Genomic DNA, 17,804 nt, shown 5'->3' with positions numbered 1-17,804 from the left:
CACCCTCTAATATCTATTCCAAAGAAGGTGCCAGCCTGGGATGGTATTTTGTGTCCCAGACACAGCAGTGAGAGTGGGCTCTCTGTGGGGTGTGCTGTGTTTTCATGGGAAGGGCTCCCATCAGTGATTCCCTGGGCTAAGGGCTTCATTAGAACCTTAATGACCCAGAGTAAGGACCTGTAACAGCTGGTGTGAGGCAGCACTTTGTTTCTGCTGGCAGATAATACATCTCTAAATCTGCACTGTTCTTACATTTCCTATGAGAAAAAAGAAATGAAAAATCCATACAGCTCCCATTAACCAAGAGAGAGAGGCAAACACTGCTGTGAGTGGGGTGAGATAAAACCTTTTCACTCGGGGACACAAATGTGAGTTCAACTTAGGATAAAATTAAATACATTTCATGGTCTCACCTTGCTCCCCACAGGGAGTCAATCCATCTCACAAAATTCTTGAGACACCTTTATCCCAGCCTCCAGCTTCTTCGGAGAGAGACCAAGGAGCAGAGTCCTAAATCCCTTGGCATTCTGCCTGAAGAGGATGGTCCCACCAGCTCCACATGGAGCCTGGTCCTACAGCCCTGCTTTTCTTGCAGTGAAGAACCTCAGCTTCTGGTTCTTCTCCTTTCCCAGCATGGTTTTGTCTGAAAAGTGAAGGAAATACAGCAACACACACAAAACATTTACATATATATGTAAGTTCATACACCTGAACCCAAGGTGAGGCTCCACAGGAGCTCAACACTACTGTAGGAGCAGGAAAAATGGTAATTTGCTTTTCCAAAAGTACATGTCTCACCAGTATTTTGGAGAGTATTAAACTTAGAACCTCATCAGCTCCTCCTATGTCTGCTGCAGGGCTAAGTTGTTCAACTGGATTCTGAAGAAAATAGGGATGCAGTTTTGGGGATGTTTCCCTTGCACTGTACAGGCAGCTGAGATTTTGGAGCATGGACCATAGATGAGATGGTTTCATTTGAATTCCACTCTCAACCAAAGCAAAAATAGTTTGTTTTGAGGGAATTCTTTTTCCACGGTGTCTGTTTTCCTTTGCAATTACCAGAGATTATCAGTACTGGAATAAGGACTGTGGTTTGCAATTAACATAGCCTGAAAAAATTCCAGCTCACACATGGTACCCTTCAGAGGGATGAGACACCCCAGGTTTATGGCAGGTGATGGGTGACATGAAACCATCCTGTGGAGGGACCAAAGCACTCTAAATCCACACCCCAGCTTGTCTCTCAACAATTTTTTATGTACCTCTATCCTCAGTCTGCAGTTACATTTTTGGGCTGGTTCTGTCACTGAAGAATTACTGCCCAGAACTTACAGTCAGTGTACTTACATGTGCAAGAAGTTTCTTTTTGGAATAATTCTGCTCAGGGAACTGATGTAACTCAGCAAAAGGAGTGTCTTGCACATAGAAACTGGTCTGAGCTGGGGGTGGGGGAAAACGAAGTAACATTGTGAGGGTGGATTTAATCAATACAGTTTTACTTCTGTGCATAAAGGCTTAAAACTGCATTCAGCATCTCCAAGTGGACTCTGCAAACCAATGAATCCGTCTGAAAAAAAAAACCCTTAATTCCTCTGCCTGTTCCCCATTTGAGGAACAGGAATAATTCTCAGCTTGCAGAAGTTTAATGAGTATGAATTTGTCAATATTTATGCCTACAAAGAAAATAAAATATGCTGGCATTATTTATAGCGTTTCAGTAAGCTCGTCAGAGCAGCATCATATATGATCAGGTCATGGGTTAACAAGGATTAATTATCTTGGCAGAATTATGCTTTGCAATTTTTCATTTCAGTCTGTTACTTTTGAGTATTTGATAATGTAGCCTACTAAATTCAGGGTCATTTTGCTCCTTGTATGAAATTCAGCACTTCCCTACATAAATGTTTTTTAAGCGGAAATGCAGCCAGAAGTGGGGAGAGCTGAAGTGCTGAAATTCCGTCTTGCAGCTAATAGCCAAGAAACTGCTACATTCCTCCAATTTTGTAACTGCAGGAATTGCATTTCATCGCATGAAGGTGGCTGGCGAGTTCCTCTTTCATTCCTCGTGGCAATGTTAAGTTAATTCCGTATTACAGGGACCTGGGAGGTTGTCAGGGGGGTCTCTGCAGTGCCAATTCCTTTATAAAATTTCCCCTGCTATGATGGAGCCTGCTCCTGGTCACCCAAAGGCCTTTGACACTTGCACAGATCCTGCACATCCCTTAGTTGACAAAGAAGCATAGAAATTAAATGCTGTTTGATTAAGGCCCTGATCTGGGAAAATTAAATTTTGCCTTCAATTATTGCAGTGGCTTCTGGCTGCTGCTCCATCCTCTTGTCATACACAGTCACCAGAAAGGGCCCAAGGTGCCCCTCCAAAGGTCTCCCTGTAGAGCTGGGACAATTTAGGATTATCAAAAATCCTTCTTGGTCTGCTCCCTCCTCTTTCAAGTTAATAAACAAGGCATTTAATTTCACACTCCCTATACCAATCTGCTTTGTCTGGAGCTCTGCTCTGCCCAGACCCTCTCCAGTCACTGACATGGAGCAGTTTTTCCTCCTGCTCTCACCTGGCTGTGAGAGACTCTGCTAAGGCACATCTGATTAAGGCTGACAGGCTCAGGATGGGAAGGAAAACATCCCTGCTCATCACAGCAGCTCTCACAGTGGCTCTCTGCCAGCCTGGCGTCTCAATCATTCCATTTATCAGCAGTTTTCCCCTTTATCACGAAGTCATTTGTTCCTGTTCCTCACTTGCCTGGTTTTATCTCGTGTCTGGAGCCCTCTGAGCAGGCAGGACAGGGAGTTGTACTCTCCAAAGCAGAGCAGGCTCCCTTTGGAAAGCATCTGCAAAATGTGAGTCACCAGAGGCTGGGGTTCACACCTCACTGTGCTGTTTCCATGCTGGGTTTTTGGTTACAGTGGAACCCAAAACTCAGTTTGCCCAAATGCCCTGCAGCCACTTCCTGTGGCAAACCCATGATGGGTCAGTAGAGAGTCAATATTTTCCTGGGATCTCATTCCCCAGGTGGGAATTCTGTGTCTCATTCCCCAGATGCTGTAGCTCACAGAGCAGTGGGTGCTGACAGCCATCAGGAAGCCCTGTTCTATTAAGACTGCTCTCTGAAAATACTTACTCATTTTGGTGGCCTTTCTTTTGTAAGAGTACACATTATTACCCACTTGTGACTTCTCTCAAATCCATTAATACAATGTTTAATAAAAAATCCTTCTTTTCTATTTGTCTAATACAACTGGATATAAACATCAGGATCAGTAGCTTGTAAAAAAAGCTGAGATGCCTCCTTCAGAAAAGTGCAGCACTTTATCCTCCATTAATCCTAGACCTTGCTCAGTGAATTATTTGTACCATTGGAGTAATTGTAGCTGTGTAGCATTTGATAAGTTATCACAAAGTTTATTACTGTATTTTGCTCTGGACCTAAGTGTTTTTTCCATCAGATTCAGTCTGAATTGTAGTCCTTCTACACCAAGACATAGTACAAGTCAAATATTGAATTAACTGCATGACTTTATTTCCTGTGTGTTACACCTTTAACATTATTAATATATGCAAAATTAGTAAGATCAAATATTGCTCAAATGCCTTTGTTTCTTGTCATGGGTCAGAATTTCCAGCCAGAAGGAAAAAATCCTTCACTCACAGGCTAAGCTTTCAGTTCATTTTCCCACAGCACTGGAGATCTTTTTGATTGCACCTATTTTCATGTAGCCCTTTTCCAAGGCAGGGAAACAAAGCCTTTGCAGGCAGAGCTGGTTTTGACAAAAGCCCCCTTTGCTATTTCCAACTTCACTACCAAGCTGAATTTCTTTTCCAGAAGTTGTCAATCACATTCTCCCTCAGCAGATCAGCACAACATGACCCTGCCCACGGTGGGTGAAACAGCTCTTAAGAGAAATACAATAGGGAGCATCTCACATTAATCTCTCCTCTCTGTTATTTGACTGTTTTCCACTAACCTTTCCTTCTGCCAAATTTAATTAAATCAGCTGCTTTTGTGGCTCTAACCTGGCCCTTCTCTGTTTGGACATTCCCTTCAATTCATAAGGCACATATGATATGCAGCCAGCAGGGACTTAGCCAAGCTATTTTCTTAAAATAATTCTCAGCAATGAATAAGGAATGACACCAAATGAGTTTATTTTATCCAGACCATAAGGAGTCAACACAGTACAGATGCCCCAGACTTGTGTTGTGCTCCTGACTGCCAGTAATTTTAAAATCCAGGATTTTAGTGTTGTTCATACCACGTGTATATATATAGGATTGTACAAAATGGTTTGAATATATTGCATTGATTTTATTTTTTTTAGTTGCTGCACTGATAGATTTTTTAAAACGCCTCATGTTCCCCAGAATAAAAAGGTCTGGCTGCACCAGTGGTGTCATGAGTGTGGAATTTCAGGCTTTCTGCAGAAATGAGACCAAATATAAGTAATGAGCAATATTATGAATATTTATTCACCTACACTGATCCTCCTGATGATCTTTTTCAAGCTTCCAGCCTGACAGAGCTTAAAGAAGAAGGCAGTTTTACCTGAATTGTGAAAGGTTTTTCTTCCTCTTTCTAATCAAGCGTGATATACCAGAAAACAAATCAGGCTGATAAAAACAGAAGCCAGACTTACAAGAAAAACAGCTGTAGCAGCTAAATGGCTTAAAGCAGAGAAAGTAGGAAAACAGCATGTGGGGCTAATGATGGGTGGTTTGCAGGTTTCAGAATACATTAAGGCATTTTCCCTGTTTATTAAATTGCTCTGGCAGCATTTGACAGCAAAGGTTTTGTGGATTATAAGAGTGCAATGGACATAACTAGGATATTTTTTTATCCTAAAGCCTGGCCTTTGGGTAATCACCAAGAAGTTACACGCTGCAGGAGGAATTTGCTTTCCACAAGTCCAAAGAAGGTTGGTTTTTTTACCTAAAAAATAAATGTTTCTGAGATTGTTGTTTACTTTCCCTTCTCTGCCTTGAGATTTTGAGTTTTTTCTGTCTCAGCACTCACTGCTTTTGTCAGTAAGTGGCAGAAACCACCTGGAAGCAGCATCAATTTACTGCTGGCGTATTTACCAAAGGGCACCTCTGTGCAGCACCAGGTGCTGTGTGACCACCCAGACTTTGAACTATTGCTCGTCTCTCCCTGCTCAGGAAAAGCCAAACGTAATTTTCATGGTTTTACAGAAATTGCCTCAGCCAAAAGTTAGAAGGCATATTATTCCTGAGGTCTCCTTTTAAGCGCTCTTTGTGAGATGACCTGGGATCTGTGGGGCATAAAGGCTGGAAAGTGTTGGTGGGAGTTGGCTTGGGGCTGGTTCCTGTTCCTGGGGATGCAGATGGACACACAGCTCTGTCCTGCAGCCTCCCTCATCCCAGTGGCCCAGTGCTCCAGCCAACAAATGGATTTCTCTTCTCGTGGTATCACTGTTAGATAAAAAAGAGTTTTAATTTCATTTCCAAGTGTTATTTTCAATTTCTTTGATGCACAGAAAAATTAAATGACCTGCTAAAGGTCACTTGGGGAGGGTTTGGGAAAATGCTAAAGAAATTCAGATCTTCCAAGCTGCAGCCTACAGCCTTAATCACAACCCTCCTCTGTTTTGGCACAGTGGCTGCAGTCAGAATTGAAATACATTATCCAAGATATTAATCACATCTCTTTTTTTTAGTGAAATTTATCAGTAGCTCATGCCAGCTCATTGCTATCCCTTTGTATGACTGTCAGAAGTAGGTAATTCAGTTTTCTTATTTCTCTCCTTCCTCCTTGTGGACTTACAGCTGATCTGGAGTTTGGATCACTGAAGAGAGAGATGCCCATTCCTAGTGATGCTGTGATTCCAATGTTGGTGTAAATGGGATAACCATGAGAAGCTCATTAACTGATGTTTAGTCAGTTTAGTCATTTAGTCTTTCTAAACAGAAAAGTTGATGCTATCCAAGGACAGAGATACTGTAACAATGGGGTTTCTGACAATAATTTTGATAATAATTCTGATAATATTTCTGAAGTCAGCTCATGGCACCTGAGTCACTTCACTCAAGTTTTGAGAAATGCGTGTGCTCAAATATCAGACAAGAAATGTTGTGGTCCTGTTGCCCACCCTCTGCAAGTGGAAATGTACAAGTCTAGAACAAGTGTGGGGTTAATAACAAACCCTGCTGTGCTGTTAGCCTTGGACACAGCACAGTTCTGAATGTGCTGCTGCCACCAGTGCTGGCCAGCTGGGCTCAGAGCCTGGCAAACCCTCTGCAAGGTGTGTTTGTGTCACTGCGCTGTTTTGGTGGATATATTCTCCTGCATTCCCCTTTCTTTGGGCAGAAGTTGCTGCATTGAAATCCCACATTTTTCACTGAAGCTTGGGTGTTGTTTCAAAAACCTTGATAGCCCAGGCTCAGTGTCTAATCCCTTTGGGGTAAAACTCCAAAAAAAGAGAAAGAAGTATCTATCTCAGATGAATGTGGTGGCAGCATATTGCACTTAAAGGACCTCTGTTCCACTTTAATGCAGCCCTTCCTATGCACAGTATTGCTGGCACCAGGCATTGTTAGGAGAATCATGAAAATGATCCATCAGGATCCCCAGTCTGTCTTACCATTTCCAGTTATTTGTCTGCTGTGGGTTGGGTTTGTTTCTTTTTTTTTTCCTTATTTTCTCTCCTGGTTCAGTCTCAGGGCTGTTTAATGCTTGGAGTTCCTATTTCTGAGCATCCCTGTGTATCCCTGACAACTGGCAGATCCCTCCTGGAGCTGAGCTGAGCTCCTGGAGCAGCTCAGCAGCGTCCTGGCGCTCACCATGAGATGAGGTGCATGAGCAATTCTGTTTGGTTCACAGACCTTCCTTGTGTCTGGGAGGCTCCAGGGAGGGGTGGCCAGGATGCTGGAAGGCTCTTTGGGAGCCTGCTGGGGTCTGCTCTGTACCCAGTGCAGGAGCAGTTTCCACTTCAGCACTTTTCCTGCCTGGATGACACAACTAAAGGCAGCAGCCACTGAACTGTTTGGTCTCATGCTACTAAAAGGCCAAACAGAGTAGACTCCTGAAAGGCTTTCTGGCATTCTTTGATGTTGTAACCTCTGTGTGATAAAAAAGATCATATTCACTTTCTTTCAGTTAACTTTTAAAGCACTTCCTCCTGCTTTCATAGGAAAGCTCAGCTTGCCAGTGCTGGGTGTTGTACCCACCACCAGAGGCTGTTTTGCTTTCAGAAGCTGCCACACAAAAGAGGAAAGAGCTGCTAAAAGCTGGAGCAGGTTCCATTTACACTTAAGTGGGAGATTCAACACCCACCCTGGGAGAAGCTGGAAAAGTTAATGGTGTGTGTGGTGGTTCCAAATGGGTTAAAAGGTGTAAATTGTAACACATTAATTTGCTATCATAAAGTGCAGTAGCTTAAGAGAGAATAAGATAAGTTGTATAATGTGTGAGATCCCCCAGGTTATGGGTCTTAGGTGCTGAGAGGGAAAGTGTTAAGAAGTAGTTTAATTGCTGGGTGTTAATGAGGCTGCCAGGAGAAAGCCATTAAAGGTGGATGTCAGTGTAGCTCCAGTGCCAAGTGAAAATCCTGAGCTGGGCTATGGACCTTCAATTGTACTAGACAAAATGGTTTTTGAGAGTGGAGCAGTTCCTGCAGACTGGAGGTGTGGATGAAACTGCTGTGGATGCTGGACTGAGGCTGTTCTTGGCACAGAGGAGTTGACTGGTGTTTGGGCAGAGGGTCACAGGAGCACACAGGGTCTGACCAGCACATCACAGGCCAGGTGTCACATCACCACCTCTGCTAGGAGGAAAGGCAGCCTGGTGAGCACAGGGCTGCTCCCAGCAGAGCAAACTCTGCCTTGCTGGGCAGAGCCAGACCAGCACCAGCCCTGATGGGGCTCTGCCAGCGCAGGCAGCTCATAAAATCAAACACCAGGGGCTTGTGGAAGGGAACACCTTGCCAGGCTGGAGGAAAAGCCAATACAGCCCCAGCCAAATGGAGAAAACAACCCTGGCTGCTTGCTTCCCTGTCTGGCTGTGCAGCACTGAGCAAGTGCCCCAGTTGGTTTTAAAAATAGCATTTCCTGCCTTGTTCTGTGCCTGTCTTAGCAGAAACATGGGCACCTCAGGTGGGAGCTGGTCCTGTGCAGCAGGGCAGTGATGGAGCATCATTTTAGCTCAGGCAGCAGCCTGTGCACTGGGATCTCCAGGCCCAGGGCTTGGTGCCTGCTGAGGACTCTGCAGCCACAGTGTGATGCTGTCCTGGATGTGAGAAATGAAAAGTCAAGGTTTATCAAAGATTCTGCTCAACTCTGGCACAGAGTTGACCCTAACCCTAACCCAGCACCACCGTGGCTGGGGGAGCTGCAGGAGTGCTGGATTTCCCTGGGTGTCCTGTGAAAGCTGCCTTCTTCCCAGAGCTTCCAGAAGAGAGCTTTCTGCTGGAAATCTGTTCTTATTTAACCAAGGCTAAGTAGGGAGTATTAAAGGATAGATGCTTTAAAAGGTTTTCCTGTGAGCTTTGTATAAATGGTGGCTATTTAGATCTTTTTGGAAAAAGTACTTTTGCTTGAGTTAAGTGAATGTTTGGGGGGAGTTTGTTTATTTGTTTTTAAATTGCCTTTCCTGGTTCTGGTGCAGTATTTATTAATGATGTGTTTGCCATCTCTGATACCCAAAAACATGAACATCAAGTCTTCAGTAGCATGCAAAAAAAATTATTTAGAAAACAAATCACAAGAACATCTCGTATTCATCTCATTGGTGTTGCAAAATTAAGGGGAGATGAAAAAAACATAGATATAAAGGAGATGTGAGGATAACCACGGGAAGAAATAGAATTTAGATTTCCTATCTCCTTCACCAATGGATTCCTGCTAATACATCCTACATCCTGGTAACCTTATTTGCTTTACCAGGCGTGATGCTAAAATTAGCTAGTCATACATTTCTCAGGAAGTAGTAATTAATTGGACAATATTTGTACAGGGCTTTGAAAATGTAGTTCCTAATTTTGCAAACCCTTTGTCCATAATGCAGATTAATTTAATCACATAATTACTGCATTTCTGGACTTTGGTGTACACAGTTCCCCAGCTCATGTGTGATGTATAATAATTGCCTGTGTAAACTGGCAAGAGCCACATTTCTCAAACACCGTGCGTGCACATTTGAAAATTGGGATCACAGGTAGCACTCCATTACTAGGGCTTCATTTTAAAATACTTTGTTCTTTTCTACTCTGTCCCTGAATACGATTTACTCTTGTTTATACCCTGTCTCAGCAAGGCTCTGCTCAGCCCAGCCAGGGATTTGAGCCATTTCCATGCCAGCCTCTGTCTCGATGGGGAGAGCCACTTGCAATGGCTGTAATTTTGTCTGGGACACCTGGTCCTTTGTGTGTGCCAATGGAATGGGCTGGTTCAGTGATAACCATCAGTGTTAAGCCTTTTCACATGAACAGTCTGTGCTATTTGGACTGAAAGGGTTTTTTTTTCTTTTCCTTTTTACAAAGTTGTTTGTACACAGACAATGTTAAGAGATCTGCCTTCTGCTTTAGCTCAATTTGTCATAGTTACTACCTAAACCAAGAGGATTTAGCCCTAATTTAATATATTCTTTTGAACGTTTTTCCTCCCCAGCCCCTGTGTTAGATTGCTCCAGCATCTCACTCCTTTATTGGTAAAGGGCCTACTAATTTCCAACCTAAATTTATTCATGGCCAGTTTATACCCATTTGTTCTTGTGTCAACATTGTCCTTTAGTTTAAATTGCTTCTTTGCCTTCCCAGTGTTTATCCTCCTGATGTTATTTATAGACAGCAATCATATCTGCTATCAGCCTTCATTTTGCTAGACTAAACAAGCCAGGCTCTTCTCCTGTGATGGGCTCTTCAGTGCCAGCACCTGGTTGGATCCAGGGGCTCAGCAGTGAGCACAGGGCCTGGCTGGTGCCCAGCATCCCCAGGAGCCCTGGCTTGGCACAGCATCAGGATTGCCAGCTGTGCCCTGCCTGCTCAGAGCTGCACACGGGGTGTTTGCCCCTTGCTTGGCAGCCGGTGGGACATGGGGACAGCCATCCCTCCTCGTGTCCAATACAACAGCTTCCAGGAAAGTTTTGTTTTATGGGTGCCTTGCTGCATTTTCCTGTATTTTGTGCTATTAAATCACATTTTTCTATTATGCAGTTGCCCTTCTTCCAAGCTGCCATTCCTCCTGTACAAGGCACCTTTTTAACCAAGCCCTTGACTAATTTCCCATTAGCCAGCTTAACAAATTCCTTCAACTAATTCCCATCTTCTGGAATTTAGCTGATGTGTTTCTTTGGGGCACTGTGTCAGATGACTGACAGAAGAGCAGATAGATTAGATCTGGCACATTTCCTTTAATTATTCCTTCCTTCATCATTTTTTCCTTATAAAGTCCTTCTTAGTTTTTAGGTCAGACTAAAAACGCTGCACTTATCAAGATGAGGTTTTTTCCCTTGTCTGGAATGGAAGCAGCACATTTGCTTTGCTGTAGCATGAAGATCTGTTAGATTTATTAGAAACACTTGCCACAGGAGCTCCCACAGGCTTCACTGGGGCTGGGTTTTTAGTCTAGACCCCCTTGGGCCACAGGCTCATTTCCTGAGCTCCCCAGCATCACCATCAGAGCAAACATACAGTAAATGTTAGAACCATTTTGCTTTACCTCTATGCTGTAATTTCTGCCATGTGCTATTTAAAATGTCATTTTTGCAAAGAAAGAGAAGAGGAGAATTATTCTGTATGATCAAAATGCCATCAAGAAAATGTCTCTCATGCTTGGGGGCATGAGGCTGCCTTTTTTTTTTAATAGTCGTAACAATAATAATACTATTAGGACAACAAACTGAGATGCCCCTGGAGATGATGTGACAAATTGGAAGGACATGCTGAAATTGAAATTGATTGAATAGTTCAATAAAATCAGCTTAATGCACAAAAGCAAAAAGATTAGCTAGAGAAAAACAAAAAATCAGTAATTTGTTATCTGCTGGGACCAATCTCACTGGAGATTGAATTAGTTATAAACTAAAACTGGGCACTTGAAAGGAGCACCCCTATATGCGCACAGTGCTGGAGCCTTTGGGATGGAGCTGGATGTGGATGGAAGCCATCCTGAAGGTTTGGCAGATGAGGCCTCAGACTATTTCCATTTGGGGGTACTTGGCTTTATGGCTGGACTTGATCTTGAAGGTCTTTTCTAACCTAGATATTTCTCTGATTTCCTATGTCTGTGTTCTGTACACCATTTCCCCACACCATTCTCCACGGCAAAATCCACTTTTGCTCTAAACACAATAATTTTGTGTTCAGTTGATGGAAATCAGTGCAGCTTTGGGGGTGTCTCTGGGGTTCCCCCAGCAGCTCATTTCTGATGTGTACCCAGTGCCATCCTGAGATCCAGCAGCTCCCCAACGTGTGCATTCCCATCATGGTCCTGCCTGATCACTCCATCCTTTGGGATCTGCTGTAATTCCCACATTTTCTCACCAGGCTTGCACTGCCTGCTCTTGCTGCACAAGTGCTGTGTTCCTTTGCCATCCCTCCCTTCTTTCCCTCCTTCCACACCAGCTCCTTGTGCCTGCTACATTTGCACACTCTAATAAATTCTGGCCATTTTCCTTCTCTTTTTTTTTTTTTGTGTTGTATGATCTGATCAACATCTTTCTTTTAAACTTCTCTAATTTAGTGCTCTGAATTTGTGTGGGGGTTTTCTTATTAACATTACAGAGCTCAGTGAACAGTGCTTTGTTAAAGAAAACAATTCTGTTGTAAATCTGTGAGTACACGCACACAGATGTGTTTTTCTCATTTATGTGAAATTTCATTGCTTCTACTTTTATAAGTCTCCTCCCCACTTCTATGATTTAAACCTTCTGTTATTTAAACCAGAGCGTTTGGCCTGCTAGGAAATACTTCCATCAGCTTCCCAGGTAGTCCATAACAGAGAATAAGGAAGGAAAAGCTGGATATGAAATAGAAATTACATTCACTAATAAGGACATTTCAGCCTTGTGCAGTGCTTTACAAATGGAGTAATGAACAGAACCTTCTTGCATGAGCCCAAAACAAGGGCTAACAATAGTTTCTCCCTCATGTTTTATTATACAAGATAGGAAGAGATAATGAAAGTGCATTTCCATAATATATTCCAGTTGCAAGGTGCTGATGGATCCCTAAGTGTGATGTCTTGTCAATTTAGCAGGTCAATTAAAAGCCCTGGAATCAAGATAAAGCTAAAATGCAGATCTCTTATTCTGGCAACTCAGAAGAATTAAAGAACTGAGCCAGTTACAGCACTTCAAGGATGTTTATATGGGAATAAAGAGCCCTAATTGACCTAATTCTTGCCCTTTGAAACTTCAGAGGACCTTTGACATTTTACACACACTTGTGGCACTGGCACCTTGGAGGAGCAGCCCTGGTACCTGAGCTGTGTTCTGGGGGTAGTTGATCTTTCCTTGCACCAAAGTCCCTCCACCTGACTTCACAAAAAAGCTTTTCCTGCATAAAATTCTGCCTCCCCTTGGTTCACACCCCTTTGGGGCTCTCTGATGTGCCACCTTCAGGAGCAGGGTTGTGTTGAGCTTTTGCCTGGATCCTTCCCTGGCTCTCCTGCCTCCCTTTGCCCCCTTTCCAGGAGAGGAGCTTTGCTTTCCCATCTGCCTCTAAAGTGCTCTGTGAGCATGACAGGAATCAATAGTAAATTCTGCAGGTCTAAATGGAAATTTATTGTTGAGGCCAGTTGTGAAGATCAGGAGAGTTCTCTTGATGCAGGCAGATACTCCTAAGATACCCCAGGAAGATGTGTACACATGCAACATCAGATGGCCTCTCCTCTTTTATTCAGTTTTATTTTCCACTTGCATTGACTTACAGCATCCTTTAGAACTTCCCTGTGTGATTTTTGTGGCTGGCTCTGTGAGGTTTTTTCCTTTGAGAGCTGTGTGGTAGGGGGTGCTCAGGAATTTAAATTAGTTCTGCTGAACTGCTGTTTATTGCGCTGAATTATTTTTTTCTTCCATACTGGACTTAAATTCTCCTTATTTACCAGGATTGTGGTAAGGATTGAAACACGAAGAGCATTTTAATGCTTTTTGGGCATCAAACTGTGTGAGCAGAACGAGCTGGAAGGCCGCCAGGCAATGTTGATGTCAATTTTGGGGGTATAATGTTCTTAGCAGTGTTTTCAGTGAAAACACATGAACAAAACTTTTACTGGTTTTCAGAAGACAGAAGCTAATGTTGCAGAAAATACTTAAAAGTTAATAAAAATGTCAGCTTCAACCAGAGAATTTTGCCCATAAGACTTTTATTTTCCCATGAGGCAGGTGATGTCCACATATCTATGCAAAAATCACTTCAGAAATGATGCAGAAAAATTAATTTAATTTTTTACTAATATTTTAATCTAATTAACTTCTTAGTCTGCTTAAAGATCACACTTGTATATGGAAGATAAACAAAGGTGTTTTACAGGGTGTGTTTTTGTGTCTCATCTTTTCTTCTTTTCTTTTTTTCCAGAAAGTTCAGCAGTACATAGTGATTGTTCAAGCCACAGATATGGAAGGAAATCTGAACTATGGTCTCTCAAACACGGCCACAGCCATCATTACAGTGACAGATGTGAATGACAACCCCCCTGAATTCACCACCAGCACTGTGAGTACCCACAGGGTGATGCATGCACACTCTGCTTTTGGCTCATGGGTGTCGGTGTCTGCTGTCTCTCCAAGCTGCTTGGGCAGATAGGAGGTACTCTGATGGATAACTGTGGAATAAACACTTTCAGGGGAGAAAAGGGAAAAAGGAAAAGACTGATTCATGAACCAGCAAAATTGTTTGGTGACTGATTTGGCCAAGGCAATGAAGGAGCAGAAATAATGTGGCAAACAGCCCATGTCTGATTGCACCAAAGAGGATGCAGTTGTTTCATAGCAATTGGCTGTAGACATATCAGAGTTATTAATACTTCTGAGTGAAATCCTGAGCACTGAGAGATATTTGGGGTTTATGGCTTGGATATGATTTCAAGAGGGCTGTAAGTGCTGTAAATGGTAGCAGGTAGCTGGTAAAATTTGTATTTCACTGATAGCTCTAACAGATGTATTTGTGAGTGCTGGCAGTAAATGTGTAGACATTCTTCAGTACATCTGGTTTTAATCAGTTAAAGATTTTTCTTCTGTTTTATTAGCACAGTCTTCTGTTCTGTTCTCTTGTGTTCCAAGGTATTCCTGGAGGGCAAGGGAAAAAAAACAGATGTTGCAAATGACAGATTTTTAGAGCTGGTTAAGGTAAAAATGAAGATTTGGAAGGTGAAATGATGTGGTCTGGTTCATTCCAGCCTTCATAATCCATAGATGTAGAACATCTGAAATGTGCATGGTAAATTTAGAAATCACAGAGCAGTGCAGAGGTCTATATGCTAATAAATGAGAAATGCTTATGCACCCCCTGTCTGTATTCATATGAGGGTCAACAAGGAGCAGTAAGTGATGTATCTTAAATAGGCATCAAATCCTTTCAAATACAGGTGCTCTAACTTCTTAGTGCTCAAGTCACTGAACACCCTTGGAGGAATGTTTTTATTATTTATATAATTGTGAATTTTCATTCCGTCCTAAAGGGTCTCTAAATATTTATTAGCATAGGACCAAAGTTTCCCCTTAGTTATACTCTTACAAACTGCAGGCATGTCACAGAACTCCAGGAAGTCATGCAGAGCCCAATTTATGCCCCTGTGGACCCAAGCTGGATTCATGTCAGCTCTGGACTCTGGGTCCTTCCCATCTCCATGGGGAGCTGAGTTTGGGGCTGTGACATGCTCAGCTCCCAGACAGCATTTTCTCACATAGTGGCTTGAACATGGGTTCTAAGAAGAAAAAATGCACTAAATTCTTCCTGAGTCTCAGCAAAGTGGGCACCCCAACATGTTTTCAGGTCTGGGCATCAATCCCCAGGCTGTGCTGCTGCTGCAGTGGATGGATCAGCACATCTGTGCTGTGTGTCCATCATGGATACTCCAATCTTTCTGCTGTAAAATTGTGGTTAAACATCTCCCTCAGTATGGTGCAGTTATGAAGAACCATAAAAACACAGCACAGGTCTTGGGCTGTGTGGTCCTTTCTCCTGCCGGGACAGAATTCTTCTCTCTGGAATGAGATCTGTGTCTGTGGGGCTGCAGGACCTTGCCCCACAGCACTGCCCCAGCTCCCTGGTGTGTGTGGGGACTTTATTCTGCCAGGAAAATGCTTCTCTGCCCTCCCTTTGAGTGAAAAAGGAATGACATCTAGTGGCCATGTCACTTCAGCACAGGTTGTTCCCATGCCCCAGGTCGTGGGTCCGTCTCCAGTGCAGGTTGTGGGGTGAGGTTTTGGGGAGCAGGGTGAGCTGGGTCAGGGCTCCTTGCAATGTTCTCCCTGCCTTCTGCAGGGCAGCATCCCCTCCAGATGTGCTGTGTTTTAATGGCACTTCTCAGAGCTGATGGAAGGTGGGATAATGGAAATTTTCTTTCAGGTGAATTCTGAGTATTTAATGTCTCAGTGTGTATTAAACCTGGAAGGAGTAAAAGCCATCAAGAGAATTACCCACAGAATTGTGTTAAATGGATTAGAAAATGCTACTCTTCCTCTAAGCAGAGTTGATGTGTACCATTATTTCTCTAATTTCAATCACTGAAGAAAGAGTTTTGCAAGGGCCAAAGGGCTTTACACAGTGGCACATGGGACTTCTCTGTAAAGAGTTGAAAACCAAGGGTGTTTTACAATAATACTTTGTGATTCTATGGAAACAAATATCTTTGATATACTCCTGGGTATAGCCAGGCTGAATTTCATGTGAGTATGAAAGTATAATATGTTTTTTCTCTTACTGGCAGAGGGAACAGCATCAGGCTGTTGAGTTTCTTTAAGCCTGAGCTGAATCTCCTCGCTGTCCTCAAATAGTCTGATCTGCATTTTAACACCTCTAAAAAAAATAGCAAAAATCACTTTCCAGCAGATCTATAGCTCCTCAGAGAGTGAGAAAGCCCATGGTCTCTTTTAAGTCTGCGGACTGTTTGGAGAGATATTGTATATTTTTTATTTTAAATAGTTGTATTGAGATGCTGCTGTAAAAACAAAAATAGACTGAACAACTGAAGCTGTGGCTTGCTCTTGGCAAGCAGCCAGATGAGAGGTGCTCAGGAGCTGTATTCATCCCAGACAGATACAGAGGCCCACCCTATGGAGCTCTTAAATTACCTGTCATTCAGCCAGGGTGGTTTCAGACTTAATCGTTTCTGGATGGGAATGTAGCTCAGGAGGACACTGCACCACGCTGGTGTCACAGCTCGTGTATTCAGCAGCAGGAATTAATGTTGCTGTGTAAAATCTAACAACAGGATGGGGGAGAGGAAGGCATCCCCTGTGATGGTCAAGGGAGCCAGGGCACGTCTGCAGCCAGGCCCAGGGCAGGGGAAGGGGCTGAGAGCAGGGACCACGTGCAGGTTCAGGCACAGCAGTGCCAGAGTGGCGCAGCCAGCAGAGGTGTGGTGCTGAATGGACATCCAAAATACCAGCTGGGCTGGCGTCAAAGTGTACTGCTGGATGAGAGGTGGTGAAAGAGCAATAAAATTACAGAGAAGATCCTTAAAGGTACAGAATGAAGATTTTGTAAAGTGAAACTCCAGAATTTCTGGGTGCTTCCGTGAAAACTGATGTCAGTAGGTTTCAGGTCCTTTGGTCCATCACCTGAAAGGCAGGGGAAGAAGGAGCTCCACCTTCTCAAACAAAGGGTTCTGAAATTATATGGGAGGAAGGAAATCAGAGTCTCTGGATGAAACAATTTGGAGCTCAAGTCTGCTGTTAACTCTCCATCAGCATGGCCAGTCCTGACAGTCCTGAGGATTACCTGCAGCAAGCTGCAAGGCACTGGGCACAGTGAGGGCCAGGTGCCTGCTCTGGTCCTGTCCAGCTCCTTTTTGTGACGGTGAATGTTGTTTTTGATCTGCAGTGCTACCTGTGCCTGTGCTGAGAAGCATCAGAGAGCAGCCAGCAGTGGGGACGTGTCTCCTGAGAGACACCACAGGAGTGGAGCATCCCCTGAAACACTATAAGCGTCACAGGCCATTTTTAAATTTTTAAATGGTTTAAGGCAGGGCTGTGACCCAGGGAATGCTCTTCTGGCTATCTAAGGGACTTCAGCCTGTCCACAGTGTTGTGTTCTTCGTGTGACATTGCTGCTTGCAGAAATAAATGAAGGGAGGCAACTCTTCCCTCTGCTAAAGAGGAGAGGTAGCACTGACTCCTCAAAGTGCCCAACCAGCCCATGCCCAAAGGCTCTGGGTCAGATGCTATAGGAAAAGGTATTATAACCCCCCATGCCCAAGTTTTCTGTGACTGATTCATTTCTGTGGAGGTTTTGGTGGATTTTGCACCTGCCAAGTCACCAGCTGTTGTAAAATATTGACACTTTAACTGGACTGTGTTACAAAGGCTTTGTAGGAATTGTTACTGGCTCTCTTACTGTTACAAGATGAAGGTATCACTGTGCCCTCCATTATCCAGAGTCCTTGTTAATTATAACAGGGTCATGTCCTCTGATATGTCTTAATTATGGGGAAATTCCTCAGTCTCCCTTCAAATATTTATCTCCTGTGTGCAAGTGAGTTGTGGGTTTTCTATATTAATGTGGATCCATAGCCTCTGGTCAGATGCTCACCTCAGATACAGGGGATGCAGTGAAATTAGAGCTGGTATTTCAGAGATTAAAAGTCAGCTGAGATAGAACAATGCTGGATAGTCTCA

At 43.4% G+C, this 17,804-nt stretch overlaps 1 protein-coding gene across 2 annotated transcripts in view; it reads left to right on the top strand.

Annotated features, from left to right (window-relative positions):
• The window catches only part of CDH4 (cadherin 4), a 416,541-nt gene that overhangs the window by 360,309 nt on the left and 38,428 nt on the right, over nucleotides 1-17,804 (top strand). For both annotated transcript variants that reach the window (XM_063172552.1, XM_063172553.1), the window contains exon 8: nucleotides 13,543-13,680. In XM_063172552.1, the coding sequence (XP_063028622.1) occupies nucleotides 13,543-13,680 (138 nt within the window). The remainder of the gene's footprint in view (nucleotides 1-13,542; nucleotides 13,681-17,804) is intronic.

This window comes from Melospiza melodia, chromosome 19, assembly GCF_035770615.1.
Source record: "Melospiza melodia melodia isolate bMelMel2 chromosome 19, bMelMel2.pri, whole genome shotgun sequence".
Taxonomy (NCBI): domain Eukaryota; kingdom Metazoa; phylum Chordata; class Aves; order Passeriformes; family Passerellidae; genus Melospiza; species Melospiza melodia.
The sequence above is the reverse complement of the archived record's forward strand: the minus strand, read 5'-3'. Positions and strand labels throughout refer to the sequence as shown.